We start from the raw sequence: 19,254 nt of genomic DNA, 5'->3' as shown, positions 1-19,254 counted from the left end.
TTATAATTTAAAAATTATAAAACTTAAAAAAGGTTACATGTGTGGACGCGGTAGAGCGAAATCCCAAACATCGATAATGTGAAATTTATATATTAATTGAAGTTGTGTTTCGAGGAATGGATATGCTTATTTTAGTTATAAAGTATATATACTACTTTCTTGATAAACGCACAAAAAATCCAGTTGAAATATACATTTTTCTGTTTGTTAAAGAGTTATTCATCTTCTTTAGCTCTTTTAATAAAACTCACTGTTTGACGAAACCAACAAAATAACTCACCATAGAAGTAACAAAACTCAAAAAAAAAAAAAAAGGAAAAAAAGAAGAAGAAAAAAACACTCTATGTACAACAAAAATGAAAAATACAATGTTTATTTCTGTTACATGACGTCCATGTCTGTCCTATAAAATAATGGATATAACTACGTTTAAGATATTACTATAGCTTTGTTCAAAAAAAAAAAAAAAAAAAAGATATTACTATAGCTTATTTAGGTAGTAAGAATTTGTTGCTCAGAAAAAAGGTAGCAAGAATTTTAAACATACCTTTAGCAATCTTTCTACCAAAAAAAAAAGCTTTAGCAATCTGATATCGGAAGTATGAACCGCTAGGCGACTGTCAAACTAAAATTAAGCTTTAAAACATATCAACAAAAGTTACGTTATAAGGTAAATGTTTAACAAGATTTGGCTAGATTCAACGATAATATTATACCCTAGCTAGCTATCAAACTTAGATCTATAATAAAAATATGAGATTCTCTGAAGTCGTTCTATTATAACAAAAGTTGTCAGGAGGGGGCATATAATTCAATATTTGAAAAATAAGATTCGATATATATTATTTTGAAAATTTAAAAATAATTAGGTAATTTTATTATAAATTTCATAAACAAATAATAAAAATGGCTACATAAATACAACCGTTACTTCACTTGTTTCCTTCATACTATCAACCCCTCTCTCTCTCTCTTTTCCTTTTCCGGCATAACTTGTGTGTGACCCCTAAACTCCATAACTTGTTTCTACGATCAAGTGTCATTTGCTTCAATCTATTAGTCTTACTTCTTCCCTAATCAACAGTCACAAAAAGAGAATGTCGGGACGAAGATCACGTTCGAGACAATCATCAGGAACATCAAGGATCTCCGAAGATCAAATCAACGATCTCATTCTCAAGTTGCAGCAGCTTCTTCCTGAGCTCAGGGATAGTCGTCGCTCCGACAAGGTACGCTAACTAACTCAACAAGTTATGTATTTAGAATATGGTCTATATATATGGCATGAAAATGATGATATATAGTATATTAACAGGTTTCAGCAGCAAGGGTGTTACAAGATACGTGCAACTACATAAGGAATCTGCATAGAGAGGTCGATGATCTAAGTGAGAGGCTATCTGAGTTACTTGCAAACACAGACACTGCTCAAGCTGCGTTAATCAGAAGCTTACTTACCCAATAATTTCTATCTGGTCTTCTTTCTTCTTTTTTTTTTTTGTTTTTTTTTTAAAATTTCTATAATAATAATAATAGTTTGCGGATTTGTTTTTTCTATAGATGATGATGACCTTATAAACGTTTAATGATACGAGTTCGTCACTTCTCCTTCGGTCATAAATATTCGCGTGTTTCCTATATCAAACCTTCGCCCTTTTTTCGGTTATCTTGTTTGTTTCTTTTTTTCTTCCAAATATCTATTCCGTTAGGGTTTTGTCACCACAAATACTTGGCTGTATTCATTCTCTAAGCTTTATTGGTTTTGTGTCTTTTAGTAATTTAAAACATGTCAGACCAAGATATATGATACATAAAGAACGACGTACTTGTAAGTTGTAATTAAAATATGCCATTTAAGAATTTCATATTGTATCGATCTTGTCATATATAACTGATAAGAAGAAGCTTAGAAATCCTAAGAAAATGGTAAAAGTTCTTATTGACACATTCAAAAAAAAAAGGAGCAATTAGGAGACATTCTTCTGAAATTTAAGAAACAAAATGCCGAACAAATGATTTTTATTTATTCCCCAAATCTTCCAAGAACATATTCAAAATACAGTCCACTAGTTAGTTTGGTGTTCATGACCACATAGTGTCGAAGAAAAAAGGAAGGAAGCATTATGAATTTTATGGGCTTTCAAAATGGCGAAAGAAGAATACAAAGTTTTTTTTTATATATTATCAAATGGGTGTACTAGTTATTAATGAACTTATTACTTATTAGGAGACAGAGCCATCGATGAAAATGAGACTGTCATTCGCATATTATAACTTTGAAGGAATAGGAAGATTATGTTTATGGGCAATAAAGTATGGGGTGAACTTGACGCTATGCACTCAAAAGAAGCACAAAAGGCTGCAAATTTCAAGCCATGACCTAAGTTTTGTTTTTTTGTCACTTTTTTATTTTATGTTTTTCAAAATGTTATTTTCTTCCCATCAAAGAGATTTTTTTTTTTTAATTTTGAAATAGATTATTTGAGAGAATTTTGCTTTCTTATAACCACGATCGAGACCTCGTGCCGTAAATTAAAACCCAAGACTAATGTTTTACTAACGGTTGTGGTAAGTTGGAAAATTATTGTCATTTAAATGATCAAAGATGATTAAATATCCTTTAACAATTACGATTTTTATATGGTGAATCTTAGATAACTGAAAACTATAAATGATTTTCTTATTTAGATGATATATCATCAATTTCAATCGATATAGCTAAGTAACACAACAACTACAATAACAATGGATCCGATTGGTTTGTCATATTAGAGAAATATATGAAAAAATAATTACATCTTCTTATAATTAAAATAGGAGTACGTTTTTATAAATGTCCGAAATTCTCACTGTTTTTACAGCAATTGCCACTGAATACATATAAAAGGAAAAAGAATCAATTAATTGAATAGGGTAAATGAGTCAGAAATTATTAAAAAAAAAACCCACCCAAACAGCTAGGATCCACGTGTTTTTAAAAAAAACCCGGTTTCTATTTTCCTATGGGCCATATTATTAATACCAAGAGGTTTTAAAAGTGTCCATAAGCCCAATATTTTCAGCCTTCGACAAACACACTTAAGAATATTCATTGGTATTTTTTTTGGTAACTATTCAAACAATATCTTCTCAATCAATCCCACCCTCAAATCTCTCTACATAATCTTGACAATCAATCAACATTGAAAGCAAATTCTATCAGATACATAATATAATCCTAATCATAACCAAAAATCTCGCAATCATGAACGGTCTCTTTGTTACAAATCCTATACGATACCCTAGGATACTCGACCACTATAAATAATCCAACATCAAACACATTCATAACTCATCAAGCAAAACTCATTTCTCAAGCAAAATTCAACAAGCAACAAACAATGGCTGCAACTTACGCTTACCTTCGAGACATTAAGCCTTACAAGACTTCTTGGAAGGTCCAAGTCAGGGTCCTTCATTCATGGAAGACCTACTCAACAAGGTTTGGTGAAACTTTCGATATGGTGCTCTCAGATGTCCAAGTAATTTTAAATACTGGTGTCACCCATCATTCACCTGTAATTTTATGTTTTATAATGCAACTACAATGTATCTTATAACTTCTTTACCAGGGGACGAAGATTCACGCTTCTGTCAAGAAAAGACTTGATCAGTCGTTTTGAAAACAAGGTCGTGATCGGGCAATGGAGAACTGTCGAGAACTTTGGTTTGAGTATCGCCACTGGTCAATTCAAGCCTACTGCCCATCGTTACAAGATGTCTTTCATCACTCAAACCATTGTCAGTAGGATGGACTCTGTTTCTGATGATCCGTATTTAACTCTTTCCCCATTTGTTTCTGTCATGTCCGACAACCTGAATGAAAACCATCTGATTGGGGAGTTATTTTAATTTTACCATATCGAATGTTTAAAGAAAACTAAAATATTTGCTAATTCAATGACATCATTCATCAGATATTGTTGGTCAAATTGTGAATGTTGGAGAGATGGAAACCATCGATGTCAACAACAGACCCACTAAGAAGATCAGTTTTGAGCTTTGGGATGAGAGGTAGCATTTTATTCTAAATACTTTATATGTGAAAACATATGTCATCCGAACATTCATAACATTGTTTAATTGTGCGTTGCTTTTATTAGTGATGATAGAATACCATGCACTTTGTGGGGTACATTCGCTGAGCAAGTGCATAGTGCTTGTGAACCTGATGCTCAAGCACGTGTTATTTGTCTGGTGAGATTTGCGAAAATCAAGACTTACAATGGTAAGTTTTAATCATTTAACCTTATCTTAGAGTAGTAATTTTTTGCTTAAAAAACCTCAATGTTGTAAGTTTTAACCAGTCGGGATTTAAAAAATCTTCAATGTTGTTTACTCTTATAGAGAAGAGGAGTATCTCCAATGCTTTCAACGCATCTGTGGTGGTAATTAATCCCGACTATGCTGACATCCTAGAGTGGCAGAATAAGTAAGTTTAACTACATATATTTAAGACCCGGTTATGCTTAGTGTATATTGGATTTTATCAGCCCTACTTAACATATATGTATATATATGTAAGGTTGCCAAATGATGGGCTTGCTATTACCTTAATTGAGAGGAGACCAAGGAATAATTTGCAATTAGCAAGTGTAGGCGAGTTCTACCAGAACTTCCCAAGGAGGAACATACAAGCTATCTTGGATATGATTGAGGTAATTAATTTCATTGTATCAGTGTTAAAAATCATAAAATTATCAGGATGTTCTTTTCAAATTATACCAGTGTTTTTTATAATCCGAATATATACATATGTGTAGGAAGGAAAGGTCAAATTGATATGTACTATTTATGCCATAGATTGTGATTGGGCTTGGTACTATATCTCGTGCAAAAGGTGTAACAAGAAGGTTACACCTATCAACGCAATCACCAATGGTTCTGTCTCAACGGCAAAGAAACCCCAGTTCTGGTGTGATGGGTGTCGAGGACATGTTACTAATGTTCTTGCAAGGTATACACATACAAATATTTCAACACTTTAGTGCCAATTATAGGTGTATAATCTCCATACTCATCTTTGAATGTTATGGTGGTAGGTACAAACTACATGTCAACGTTATGGAAAATTCTGGTGAGTTGAAGTTGATGATCTTTGATAGCATGGCCACAGAGATTGTAGGCTGTTCAGCAAACTCACTCATTGATGGGCCATTTTATGAGGTATTTCATATGATTATCCTATAGCAATGACTTAATAAACAAGTTTTACAAAGTTAACTATCTAAAATTCCTGCTGTTTAATAATAATAGATGGAAGATCCTGACAACTTGCCAGATGATATCAAGAATTTGGTCGGAAAAACATTCCAGTTTCTTGTGATTGTTGAACGTGAAAACCTGTGGAATGAGTTGGATATCTACAAGGTTTCAAGGGTGCTGGTTAATGATGGTGTACCGGATGATGATCTTAATGATGATTCAAATAGTGGGGATAATCCTCCGGATGATAGCACCGGATATTAGGTTTCATTTTACAACTCAATGAAATTAACAAAACGTTTATAGCATTCAAATGTTAATACTTATATTTTTATAATATTTATTTGTTCTAGGCTAGCATGTGCTTGGCCAGCAGTCAGGAAGTCTCTGACTTCACGACTCCATTTTCAAAGCGTTCAAGTCTTGATAAAGACTCCCCTACTGATAGTTCCTCTACTACAAAGAAGCTGTGTCTGGACAACATCAAGGTGGTCCAGATTAAGCAGGAGAAGTTGACGAAGGCAGAGATGGTGAATGAGGCAAAGAAGAAGAAGCCGTGAGCAATGAGAGATTTTAAGACTGCTTCGTTGAAGAAAAAAGAATAAGGGTTGAGTTTTTTTTTCTTATGTTAAGGATTTAAAAGTTGTTTGCAAGTTTTTTAAGTTTCCAGTTTCGAAGAATTGATCCAGTGTGATGAATCTGGTCAGAATAATTTGTTTCTATTTTCCCAATAATAATAAAAGGATGAATTCCTTATTTTCATCCTTTACAATTGCTGAACAACTTTAAGAACTCAAAATTCTAATTATATATATATATATATATTGAATATTTGAAAATACACAAAAAGCTGAAGATCAAATAGTAAAAAGTAGGTTTGTTGATAATCGAAACAAGTAAACTAATTGCAACCATCTTGGTAACTTAAAAAGTTTGTAGTTATCAATCTGTCAATCAAAACCAGTTTAAACCAAATTTGAAAATAGATATAAAATTAAAATTCAAATATTTTATATATATATATATATATAAAATACAAGAGGCAGTCGTTATTTATTTATGTCTATGACTTTGAGAAATTATTCTCTCAACGTATATATAAATAGATAGTCAGTGTTAAGTTTTGAGAGAAAACTATAAGCCCCAGGGAAAGCGAAAAGTTTCCAATATCAAAAGTTTCAGAAAAAAAACTCACCATGTCTCATCGGTCCTTTTTCGAAGATAGTACTTTAGATTCATCAAGGAAGACAAAGTGGACTATTTTTGTCAAAATTCTGAGTATTTGGAAAGCAAAAGAGAATTTTGTTGAAATGATTCTCGCAGATGAGAAGATACGCGAGATTTTGTTTTGTTTTTTAGTTTTCGTGATCTTCTATATACCTTATCTCACAGTTTATGTAATTCCATTGGTTTTGAAATTGTTTTAAGTTCCTTTTTATTTTTATTTTATCGCAGAGATCTAGAATTGATGCTTCAATACCTTCGATCAAGTATAAAGAGAAATTTAAGAGATACCTCAAAGAAGGTGAATGGTACCTTTTGGACTTCTTCAAGGTTGTTATGACTCCAAAGTCGAATCCATACTCAGTTCACCCCTTTCATCTCATTTTTATTCCTAAAACAACAATGGATCCCATCGGTCCAAAATCGACGAGTCAGTTCTTTGAGTTTACTTCAGCAACACAAATTGCGAATGCAACAGAAGCTGATAAGAAAGGGGTTGTTGGTATGTTTCTGATTATCAGGTTTAATCCCTTTTATATATTTACTGAATATTGAAAAGTTTTATTCATGTTTTTATGTAGATGCATGTGGAGTTCTCATGAGTGTAACTCCGATTGCAAAGATACATTATATGGACAAGAATAGTGGATGTGAATCTGAAGCAAATATGGTCATTTTCAAACTAAAAGATACCACGTAAGCTACTAAACCTTTTAAAGATCCTTCTATGTTTTGTATAATCCGTAATATCCTAACCAGACAAAGTATATATCTGTTCTTAAAACTCTGTTAGTGGGAGGATTATGAAATGTGTTGCAATAGGAAAAACGTGTGATGACTTTGTTAAGAATTGGTCTAGAAGGGTATCTGATATCAATTATGTTAATGGGTCAATCCTTTGCATTCTAAGTTTCTAGAGATACGCTTCATTCCAAGGTGAGTGTAACTTTTATGTATCTTACCAAAATAAAAGTGTATGTTACTTATAGATTTGTCAAAGTATTTACTATTAATCATTTCTAAATTATTTCAATCGTAGCTCAAAATTGCTTAATGTCTGATTCTGCCTCTTCAAGATGCTTCTTTGATAAAGAATTTCCAGAAATCTACAGGAAAAATTACAGGTTTGATTGTGTAGTCATTTAATCATCATATATCGACAACATATAAATTTGGACTGGTAACCATCTTTTTTTTTCATATGACAGTGGACTTGAACTGTGAGAAGAAGATGAAGTCTTGATGGAGGTTGTTGAGCAAAACTTTTAAATTAACTAAGAATCCCTTTTAGAATCTATATTTATGTAATTGATGATTAACGTTTGAAATATTTTTTTCTGAAAATTCTTAAAATTTTTATTGTTTTTTGTTTTATTTAAAACCATAAGTACAATTTTAAATTTTAAATTAGCATATTCTCCATTTGTTTGATAAATTTCAACTATTATAATGGAAATTTAATAGTTAGTCCTTTAAATTAGGAGTCTGTTTACATACCTTTTTTATGTTGGCGAAGATTACGGTCAGAATCCATGTAGAATTTATAGTACCTGCACCCAAGGAGGACCGAAATTGTTATCTCACACATATAAATGTAAAGTCAACTTAAAATCTAAAAGATTTTCCACATTTAAACATTAGCAAAATTACCGGATAAAATACCGGTACCACAACCTTACAAAATCCCAAATTGATTTACAAGTAACTTTTTACAAGCAATTCTATTGACATATAAACATGAAACCATCTCTTCATTTGAGTTTTTCTTAAAAAGACGACAAATTATTAACACATTTTGCTATGCATACTTATTAATGAAGACCAAGAGAGGGTTATTGGAACAAGTAGTTGATCATGAAAAACAACCGACTAAAAGAATATGTTCGTCTTCAGCTCAAACCGAAAAAACAAATCAATCCAATCTGGTGAATGTTAGAGGCGTTTTTGGGCGGATTTTTAGTGACATAACAAACTTGACGCCTATTATTATAGATGAATCCATTGATCCAACCGGAAGAAGTATTATTCCCAGCAATGCAGGTAGTAACGTAGACAAAACTTACCTGTGAAGCCATTATTCTTTCACACAATTTACTTTGTCGTGTAATATTCTGCCTGTAGAAGCTTTTCCGGGATTAGAAGAAAACAATGGTTTTATACATGTTCCAATCCGAGAAAGTTTGAGTCAAGGAGTTACCATTGTAGATGAGGACATTTGCTTCCAACATACTCCTGCCACTACTACGCTTGAAAGAGGACTACCTTCAATGTATTCGACAGGTTAGTCGTATTCTATTTTGAAAATAAATAGAAATGTTTACATTGTTACCAGAAATAAAATTTATTACCTACATTTGCAGGACGGTACCGTCTGTAATCGAACATTGTGAAAATCTCACACCCGTGAAAGTAAACCAATCTTACTCATCTCCTGGAAGTCATGAATTCATATCATCCATACGAAAGCAATCTCAGAAATGTAAAATCAAAAAAAAAAGCCAACCCTATTTAATATCTATCCATTTCAAATGTCATTAACTGTCCATTACTAAGTAAATCTATTGTTCCAATATGTGCAGTTAGAAGGATCGACGAACAAGAAAACTCTGTTCTGTCTGCAGTGAATATAAGACAATCATATTCTAAACTAGGAACTAGCAATTTTGTCGAGAACTTAAGGAATGAATCTTTAAAAGGTAATCAAGGAATATGATTGACATCTTCTTAAAAAACCCCACTACAAAGAACCTTTCCTATAACGTTTGGTATCTCTATTGTGCACAGCTCATATTAACCCAAGACCAACAAAAGCAACTATAACTCAACAAACTGTGTCTCCTGAAAGTGCTATTTCACAAGGTATGTCTTTGTACTTAATTACAGTTCCTATGTTTATTTATTAGATATATATAGTTAAAATTTTGAAGTCTGCATTTATACTCACAGAAACTGTTCCTACCAAAAAAACTACAAGGAAGATTCTTGAGCGAAAGCTAAAGAAATGCTCACGTAAGATTTTACAAGATATTACAAACATACCAGATAGTAGGAGAAGACAGAAGCCACACCTTCCAGCGACAAGTCATTCTGCATTAATAGACACAAATTTAACAGGTTTAGCTTATTAATTTAGAAAGAATATTTAACTGAATAATAAAATAGTACATTTAAAATTAATCTTTCCTTTCAGATTCACCATTACAACAATTTGTCCATGCGGCCAGAAAGGAAAAAAAGACATCGGTTCCTAATCTGGAAGTCTATTCTCATCAAAATGATGATGCTTCGTCTACAGGAGGTATCGTTGAATAATTTTTTTATTTTTTTTAATGACAATTATCCTTTTTTGGGTAAAATCAATTACAATTATAATACAGGAGATGACCACTCAGATAATGAACAACACTTTGATGTGAGTAGTCAAGAAGAGAATGATTCAGATAATTCGAAACTGATAGTGATCATTCTATTGGCACAAGGAATAGGATTAATGTTCAGAAGATTTGTGGTACATATAATAGGCGTCATAAAGGTTTTAAAGTTCGATCTCCTGAAATGAGTAGAATCACTGAATTAAATGCAAGGGGTCAATGTTCAAGACCAAAAGTTACCAAAGGTGAGTCATTTACACAAATCAAATGTTTATAATTTCCTGAAGCAGTCTTCTAATAGATGAATCTTCTTAATGGAAATACAGTGTCAGATGAAAAGTATGTAGACCATGGTGACCCAACATTCAAGTGTTCTTACTGTGGTGCAATGATGTGGTATGATGAGCGAATAAACAAACGCAGAAGGTCAAGAAAGCCGAAATTTTCATTATGTTGCTTACAAGGAACCGTTAAACTACCACTTCTGAAAGAAACACCTGAACTTATTAGGGAATTTCTTAGTAAGGATTATGCGCTTAGCAGGCATTTTCGTGAGAATATCAGGGCTTATAATATGCTATTTGCATTTACTTCTCTTGGTGGTCAAGTAGATCGTTCAGTTGAAAAGGGTAAAGGTCCTAAGCAATTTCAATTTCATCGCCAGAATTTTCACAAAATTGGTAGTTTGAAACCCGAAGATGGTGACTATGCTAAATTTTCCCAGCTCTATATCGTTGACACAGATAATGAGATTGAAAACAGATCATTTATAATGAGATGTTGTTCTTATTGTTAATAAATATACTCTCTAACGAATTTTCGCATTCTACATGATCAACCTTGATTTAAATTGTCTATTTTATTTATTGTACTAATTGTGTGTTACTTTATTATTATGCACAGCAAGGGAAAGCAGTCCGGAAGTCTGAAAGGTAGACAGAGTATACGAAAAGAACTAATTGCAAAACTTATTCGTCTGTTGGATGAAGTTAATCCGTATGTTGAGTCATTTAGGCAAGCTAAAGATAAGTTTGCTACTGATGAGAATGCGAAGTTTCACATGCGGATTGTAAGTGATCATGTAGGCAAAGATGGAAGAACCTATTCTATGCCAACATCATCAGAAGTAGCTGCATTGATCCCAGGTGATTTTCACCCTGAGATGCCCGGACGTGATATTATTGTACAAGAAAAAAGCTCTGGCAGATTACAAAGAATAAGTGAAGTTCATGTTGCTTACTTGGCACTACAGTATCCTCTTATTTTTCCATATGGTGAAGATGGTTTCAGAGTTGGAAATGAGAAGTGTTTAAACGGTAATCAGAAAGATGAAAAAAAAAAGTTTATTTCAATCCAGCAGTGGTTTGCTTTCAGAATCCAAGAAAGAGAAAATGAGGCTCAGACTCTACTTCGGTCTAAGCGCCTTTTCCAACAATTTTTGGTTGATGCATACACGACTTTAGAATCAAACAGGTTGTCGTATATCAAATATATCACTCTACTATCCGTTGTGATAACTATGCATCAATTCAAGCTGCAACAGAGGCCGGAACAAATAGCATGGAAGAGCAAGGAAAGGAAGTTCGTATACCAGCCTCTTTCACTGGTGGACCTCGGTATATGTTGCATAGTTATTATGATGCAATGGCTACATGTAAACAGTACAACTTTTCTGACTTATTCATTACATTTACATGTAACCCTAAGTGGCCAGAAGTAACAAGGTATTTGAAAAAGCGGAAGCTTAATTCTGATGATAGACCAGACATTATGTGTCGTATCTTCAAAATTAAACTTGATTCTTTGATGAAAGATTTAACGAAAGACTATCTCCTAGGGAAGACTATAGCTGGTAAGAATATTAATTGACAGTTTATTCACTGCAATCTTTCACATACATGTTTTAATTCATGATTTTTTTAATAAAATGCAGCTATGTACACGGTTGAATTCCAGAAGCGGGGACTTCCTCATGCTCATATTTTGTTATTCATGGATCCTAGCTCTAAATTGCCAACAGCTGATGACATTAACAAAATAATCTCAGCTGAGATACCAGATAAGGATGAAGATCCTGAACTATACAGCTTTGTTAAGGATTGTATGATTCATGGACCTTATGGTGCGGCTAACATAAATTCTCCGTGTATGGTGGATGGAAAGTGTTCTAAGTTTTACCCAAAAGAGAATGTTGAAGAAACTTCAGTTTGTAAAGACGGATATCCAATCTATAGAAGGCGAGCATCTTCTAATTTTGTAGAGAAAGGTCCACTGAAGTGTGATTACAGATATGTTGTTCCTTACAATCGTATCCTATCATTGCGATATCGTGCTCACATCAGTGTTGAGTGGTGCAACCAATCCGGTTCAATAAAGTACTTATTTAAGTATATTAACAAAGGGCAAGATCGTGTTGTAGTTGTTCTAGAACCTAAAAAGAAAACTACGGATACGAATGAGACTGAAGCTAGGAGTAACAATGTTACAGATGGTGAGAAAACAAAAAAGGATGAAATAAAGGAATACTTTGATTGCAGGTTCGAATCACAGACTCCTAATTGCCTTTCTTTTGTATTTGTTTTCTTTACTAATTTTTTTTTCTTTTTTTGTAGATATGTTTCAGCTTCTGAAGCAGCGTGGAAGCTTTTCAAGTTTCCAATACAGTATAGAAGTATAGCAGTCATGAAACTTCTATTTCATCCACCAGGGAAGCAACCAGTTTTTTATAAAGAGAAGGAGAAGATCAAAGATGTACTTGACAGAAGAGCTAATGTCGATTCTATGTTCATGGCCTACCTAAATCTGAATAAGGTTAATGCATTTGCTAGAACGCTTACTTATGTAGAAATTCCTAAATACTTTACTTGGGATGGTAAAAATAAACAATGGAAGGTAAGGCAGAGGGGATTTGCTATTGGAAGGATCAATTATGTTCCACATAGAATGGAAGCGGAATATTATATGAGAATCCTTCTTGGAATCGTTAGAGGTCCCAAAACTGATGAAGATATCAAGACATACAGAGGTGTTGTGTATGATACATACAAAAAGTATGTTGGGCTCGAGGTATTTTAGAAGACGACAAAGCTTATATCGATAGTATTATTGAAGCAAGCTTCTGGTTTTATGGAGACCAACTTCAGAATCTTTTTGCTATGATGCTTCTAGATTGTTGTTTATCAAGGCCACTACATGTGTGGGAAGAAACATGGCATGTTTTATCAGAAGACATTGAAGCTAAGAAAAGAGAAAAATACAATAATCCAGGTTTCTAATTATTTGTATTGTATTTTTGTTTGATAATCTCATCCGTATGTACGGTTTGCGAAAACTAAGAAACTAATTATATTTCCATATATTTTTGATATTGCAGATTTAAATTTAACAGATAAGGAGAAGAAGAATTATACGCTTCAAGAAATTGAAGAGATATTGTTATGCAATGGTGGAACTCTGAAAGAAATTGAAGAAATGCCAAAGCCAAACAGCATAGGTTTAGATTATTCCAACCGTTATATAACAGAGGAGAAGAACTACAATCGTGATGAATTGAAAGAAAAACATGATGAATGGATAGAGTTGATGACGTCTGAGCAAAGGGCAATATATGATGAGATAATGGTAGCTGTTTTAAATTACTGTGGAGGAGTCTTTTTTGTTTACGGTTTTGGTGGAACAGGAAAGACATTTATGTGGAAAACTCTTTCTGCAGCTGTTAGATACAGGGGATTGATAGCTATAAATGTTGCCTCAAGTGGTATAGCTTTTTTGCTGTTAGAGGGTGGAAGGACTGTACACTCAAGGTTTTGTATCCCTATAAATCCTGATGATTTTACAACCTGTAATATCAATCCTACTTCTGATTTGGCTAAGATGTTGAAAGAAGCGTCTTTCATCATATGGGACGAAGCACCAATGATGAGCAGATATTGTTTTGAGAATCTGGATAGAAGTTTATCAGATATAATGAGAAAGGCAGACAACAAGCCGTTTGGTGGAAAGGTAGTTGTATTTGGAGGCGACTTCAGACAGGTATTACCTGTAATAATTGGTGCTGGTAGGGCTCAGATTGTTCTAGCTTCATTGAACTCTTCGTATCTATGAGAACATTGTCAGGTTCTGTCTTTGACGAAGAATATGCGGCTTATGTCAAAGAATATGACAGAGATTGAAGCAAGGAATATAAAGGAGTTTTCTGATTGGATTCTAGCTGTTGGAGATGGGAAAATTCCCGAAACAAACGATGGGGAAGCTCTTATTGATATTCCAGAAGAATTGCTAATAACAGATGTAGTTGATCCTATTGATTCTATAAGTAGGGCCGTATATGGTGATTTGGAAAAGTTGCATACAAAAACAGATCCGAAGTTTTTCCAAACAAGAGCTATTTTATGTCCAACAAATAGTGATATTAACACCATCAATGAAAGACTGCTTGAGAAGCTCCAAGGTTAGTATCTACTTTTAAATCAGCTGGATTTTTAGTTTTTCCGATCTTAGTTAATTACAATAATAACGTGATCATATATCTATACAAATGAAGAAGTGGTGTACTTAAGTGCTGATAGTATTGATCCTCAGGACAACGAATCAATAAACAACCCTGTTTTCAGTTCTGACTTCTTAAATAGTATAAAGCTCTCAGGGTTGCCAAATCACAGTCTTCGTCTTAAGATTGGTGCTCCTGTAGTGTTACTGAGAAATATAGATCCTAAAAGGTGGTTTATGCAACGGTACATGATTGCAGATTACTCAGATGGGGATTAATGTCCTAGAAGCTTGCGTTATTACCGGTGAAAGAGTTGGAGAGAAAGTGTTAATTCCAAAGGTTTTAATTAAACCGATTGATACTAAACTGCCTTTCCGGATGAGAAGAAGACAATTTCCATTGTCTGTAGCTTTTGCGATGACTATAAACAAGATTCAAGGACAATCACTCGAAGAAGTTGGTCTTTTTCTACCTCACCAGTGTTTTCTCATGGCCAGTTATATGTGGCCCTTTCTAGGGTCACATCGAAGAAGGGTTTGAAAGTGCTTATCTTAGATAAAGATGGAGGGACAATAAAGCAAACGATGAATATTGTGTTCAAGGAAAAATTTCAAAATCTATGGAAGTAAGGTCTGGTTTGGTGTTTGTTGTTTTAAATTTTTAAATTGCAAGTGTGAATTTTGTTTTTCCAGTCTTCTATTAGTTAAACATTTTGGGGATGTTTGGTTTGTTTCGTATTTGAAGAAATTTACTTAATATACTTAATATTTCGTATTATATTGTTATCTGAAATAAGCATAGACCAACTAAAACAAAACAATGGTGTTTTAATTTCTTTAGGGGTGATAAAATCTTTTGTTTTCGTTATTTTTTTTCACATGACCATTCATTCATAGACTAATTTAACAAAAAATGCCAAAAACAGAGAGGAATGTAACTAACCGATTAAGACGTCATCACTGTTTCCTTTTATTTGTCTGTAATTGTTGACGTTATAACTCCAGCTTTCTGCAGAATCGTTGTATACATGGAAAGAACATATATTATTGTATGAGGAAGGTTAAAGAATATTGTAATTTGGATAAACAAAATCAAACTCGAACTTATCTTGCTTTGGTGTTGAATCATTATACTTTACCAACTTCAGGAAATACCTGTAAGAGATAGATTGGTTAAGATCTGAATTCATCTTATAACAAAAAAATTCAAAACACAGACCCTAAAAATCGAATTTAAGGTCAGATTGTAATAGAGTGAATTGAATATATCGATATAACCCTCTGGACGAAAATTTAGATTGTAAATTTGAACTTAGTTACACTTACGAATTGAACAACAATTGAAAGGAAAAGATATACAATTCCGATTATATGTTTGGAAGTATCAAATAATCCAACTATTGAGAAGACCGAATACAGAGAGTTTTTAATCAAGAACTTACCAAGCAACAAGATCGGAGACTGAAATCAACCATCTCGGATTGAATTCAAGTAAGTAGATCAATAAGCAATCGAATATAGAGATCTAGAAGGTGAGAATTTGTTGTACAATCGTGATCTGAGATTTTGGTTTCCGTTCTTCGATAAAAGAAAAAAAAATGTTTGTTCCTTTTTAAATAAAAATAAAGGAAGAAGGTAAAAAAACAAAACAGATAGTCCCGAAGAAAACTCAACAAAACTCGAGTGTCTTTTTTTTTTTTAAGCTTGGTCTTTTCCTTTCTTTTGTTTTTGTTCACATGTCTATATTATTATTCCTTATGAATTGTCCTAAATAATTGAATGTTTAGGACATGATTATCATATGTCTACACAAAGTACCATTACAATATTAGTAACGTGAATCTACTGATTGTTACAATATCCCAAAATATACTTCCAAACTAAATACACAAACAAAACTTCATACTATATATTAATTACAATTTTTAAACACTACACATTTTAACGTATAAAAAAAATTTAAAAATAATAATCCTATTTAGCTAAAAGATTTAAATTATATTAACAATATAATACACTTTTAAGTTATACTCATATTATAACTAGGTTTAATTTGATGTTTGAAATAGTTACTAATTAATTGCAAACTAATCTACCTTATGACTAATAAACATAAAAAATTATAACTTACAAATTATAAAACATTTGACCTGCGGTGTACCGTGGGTTCGAACCTAGTCTATATTATTATTTTTGAAGTACATTTTGGTTTATGCCCTTCAAGTTTTGCTTATTTAATATGTTTTATTTACAACATTAACCCCTAATAATTTTCCTAAAATAACATTTCGTAGAAACTCAATTAATTGAACTATTTAAATCTACCTAATTTGATACATTTATTGCCATAAATAGCTGGACAACATCTATACATTTCGATTTTTCCACAAACAACACTACACATTAAATTTTTAATCCCATAAAAATCTTCAAACCTATTTTAATAGATCTTTAATATTATATATTTTATACATTTATTGAAGAAATATACATAATATTAGCTTAAAATCGAGAATAGAAACAAACAATATCTCCAATTTCCTAAACAAGAATAACAAAGAGAACGAGTAAATGCTAACAATAAAGCGTGCAATCAACATCAAATCTTTGTGTTAAAAACTTAAAATAGTTATATCAAAAAAACTTGTTCGACGCATGATTCTACTAATATGACTATCATATTTAACTATATATATTTAGCATTCATTTTAGATTGCAAAAAGATTTGATCACCACAATATTCTAGACTTCTTTTAAACATAAACCTAACTATTACGACCTCTATAAATAATCTTTCACCATATACAAAATAAATTAGCATATCAATGTTCTATCAATATAGCGTTTTTTCTTTCTACACCACCAAAAAAAAAAAAAAACTTATGCCAAGGATCCCTTCAAGAAAGTCAACAACATTTTCGTGGGTTATTTGATATGGTTAACGTGAAAAATTCATTTTGGATCTCAATCATGTTTAGGAGATCGTTTGATTATGAAGGAAATGTGTGATGTTGCTTTTGAAGAGCCTTGGTGCTCATCCTTATATTCTTCATCTGTTAAATTCTTTGAAAATCAATTATATACTATTTCACTCTTTGTGTAGCTGAAAAAGTATGGGATTGAACAATAATACAGTAATAATATATATACATAAACTGGTTCTGTTACAAATACAAAATTATAAATTTGCTAATGGCATCCTTTTTTTTCTGACAGATCTCTGTTATAAGTGTCGACCCAAAACCAGTCTTGGTTAGTTTTTATTCTTATATCAGTTTTTTATTGAATCAGGGTGTTCGAAATGTAGGTGTCACTAACTGCACATTACCATGACAAAATTATAACAATAAATGCTAATTTGATGAAACAATTACCATAATTAAAATTAACAAAAAACCTATCTTGATTTTGGCATTAGTCCCATATAGGATGAGTTAAGTGGAATTGTTATTCTCTTTTAAACACCTTTATTTGACTAATGCCAAAATCAAGATAGGTTTTTTGTTAATTTTAATTATGGTAATTGTTTCATAGCAAAAATATTACTAGACTATACATATACCACGGTTATATCACTTCAAAAAAATCCTATAATTTTAATACTATAATTAAAAACTTCTAAAATCTTATAAAATTTAATATAATAATAAAAATATCCTGTGGATTAAATTCTAAAATTAAAACCTTATAAAATAATTGAATAAATTAATTATTAACTAATTTCGTAAATTATAAAATTGACATATGTGTTGAAATTTATTAACTTGCATATTCTACCCACATATATATATATATACATATATATATATGCAATGCATAGTAACATGATCTGTTTACTTTTATAACAATGAATTTTAATTGATAAATTAAAAATGAAAATAATTAATTTTTATATACATTAAACACATAAAATACTATTACTTCTCACATATCTCTATATTATTTTACATTAAAAAAAAAACACAATCAAGCGGTGTATTGCGGGTCAAAACTTAGATAACATAGTAACATTTATATTAAAAAACAAAAAAAACTTAACCATTTTATTTAAAATCATATATGAACATTAAAATCATCTCGTAAATTCAATAAATAGTTATAGGTATATAATTTAAAAATTAATAAAACAACAGCAAAATAACAAATAAATATAATATATGTATTTTTAATATTTAAAATTTTAAAAATATAGTCTCGCGGTGTACCGCGGGTTAAATCCTAGTATGAGAGAATAAAACCAGTCATTTTCTCGAATTTAAGGAAAGTCACACATACATTATTTCAACTATATATAATTGTATTAAATGATAGATAGATCGATCGTTCTCTAGTTATTAAATTTCATATCTATATAAAAACCTATAACAGTTATCCTAATTGAAAATATTTTTTTCCTTAATACTTTAAAATATTTTGTGTTAGGAAACCCTAACTAATATGATCTCTATATAAGAAGTGTCGAACTCTTTCGTTTCATTCATCCACAAAAATGGTTTTTTGAGCATCAAAATTGAGTTTATGAGTTTTCTAACTTTTATTTTTCATTTTGTTTTATTATTAGTGTTTCAGATTTGAAACTCTTCGGAAACATGTGAAACATAAAAGCTAAAATTTTAAACATTTAAAATATTGGTGCTGGTGAAACCATCAGATTGTTCTAATCGATTTTTTCTTATCATTCTCTTTTTTTATCTAAATATGTTAGCACAAATATACATTAACTGTAAATGTGATAGTGTATTAGTTTTATGCTCCATGATTATATTGTTAAAGGTGGCCTATTAGGTGAATTCAAAGGAAGGATCTTGAAGCAGGTCATACTTGGTAATGGAGTAATCTATTGAGGAACACTGATTTTGTCAATCATTAAAGGTGTACAAAGCAATAGAAGGAGAAGCTATAATCTATTGATTATTATTATTTTTAT

At 31.7% G+C, this 19,254-nt stretch overlaps 1 protein-coding gene and 2 pseudogenes across 1 annotated transcript; all 3 read left to right on the top strand.

Moving 5' to 3' along the window:
* Nucleotides 1-960: 960 nt before the first annotated feature.
* On the top strand, nt 961-1,621 carry LOC104702177 (transcription factor PRE3). Its single transcript, XM_010418005.3, has 2 exons — nt 961-1,229; nt 1,316-1,621. Exons 1-2 carry the CDS (start codon nt 1,098-1,100, stop codon nt 1,463-1,465), a joined length of 282 nt encoding a protein of 93 aa, XP_010416307.1. The 5' UTR covers nt 961-1,097; the 3' UTR covers nt 1,466-1,621.
* Nucleotides 1,622-3,380: 1,759 nt separating this feature from the next.
* Nucleotides 3,381-12,914, top strand: LOC147941695 (replication protein A 70 kDa DNA-binding subunit D-like; annotated as a pseudogene).
* An 80-nt stretch (nt 12,915-12,994) lies between these two features.
* LOC147941694 (uncharacterized) lies at nt 12,995-14,324 on the top strand (annotated as a pseudogene).
* Nucleotides 14,325-19,254: the final 4,930 nt, after the last annotated feature.

This window comes from Camelina sativa, chromosome 7 (genome assembly GCF_030686135.1).
Source record: "Camelina sativa cultivar CO46 ecotype springtype chromosome 7, ASM3068613v1".
NCBI classification, from domain to species: domain Eukaryota; kingdom Viridiplantae; phylum Streptophyta; class Magnoliopsida; order Brassicales; family Brassicaceae; genus Camelina; species Camelina sativa.
This window is presented reverse-complemented; position numbering and strand designations above follow the sequence as displayed.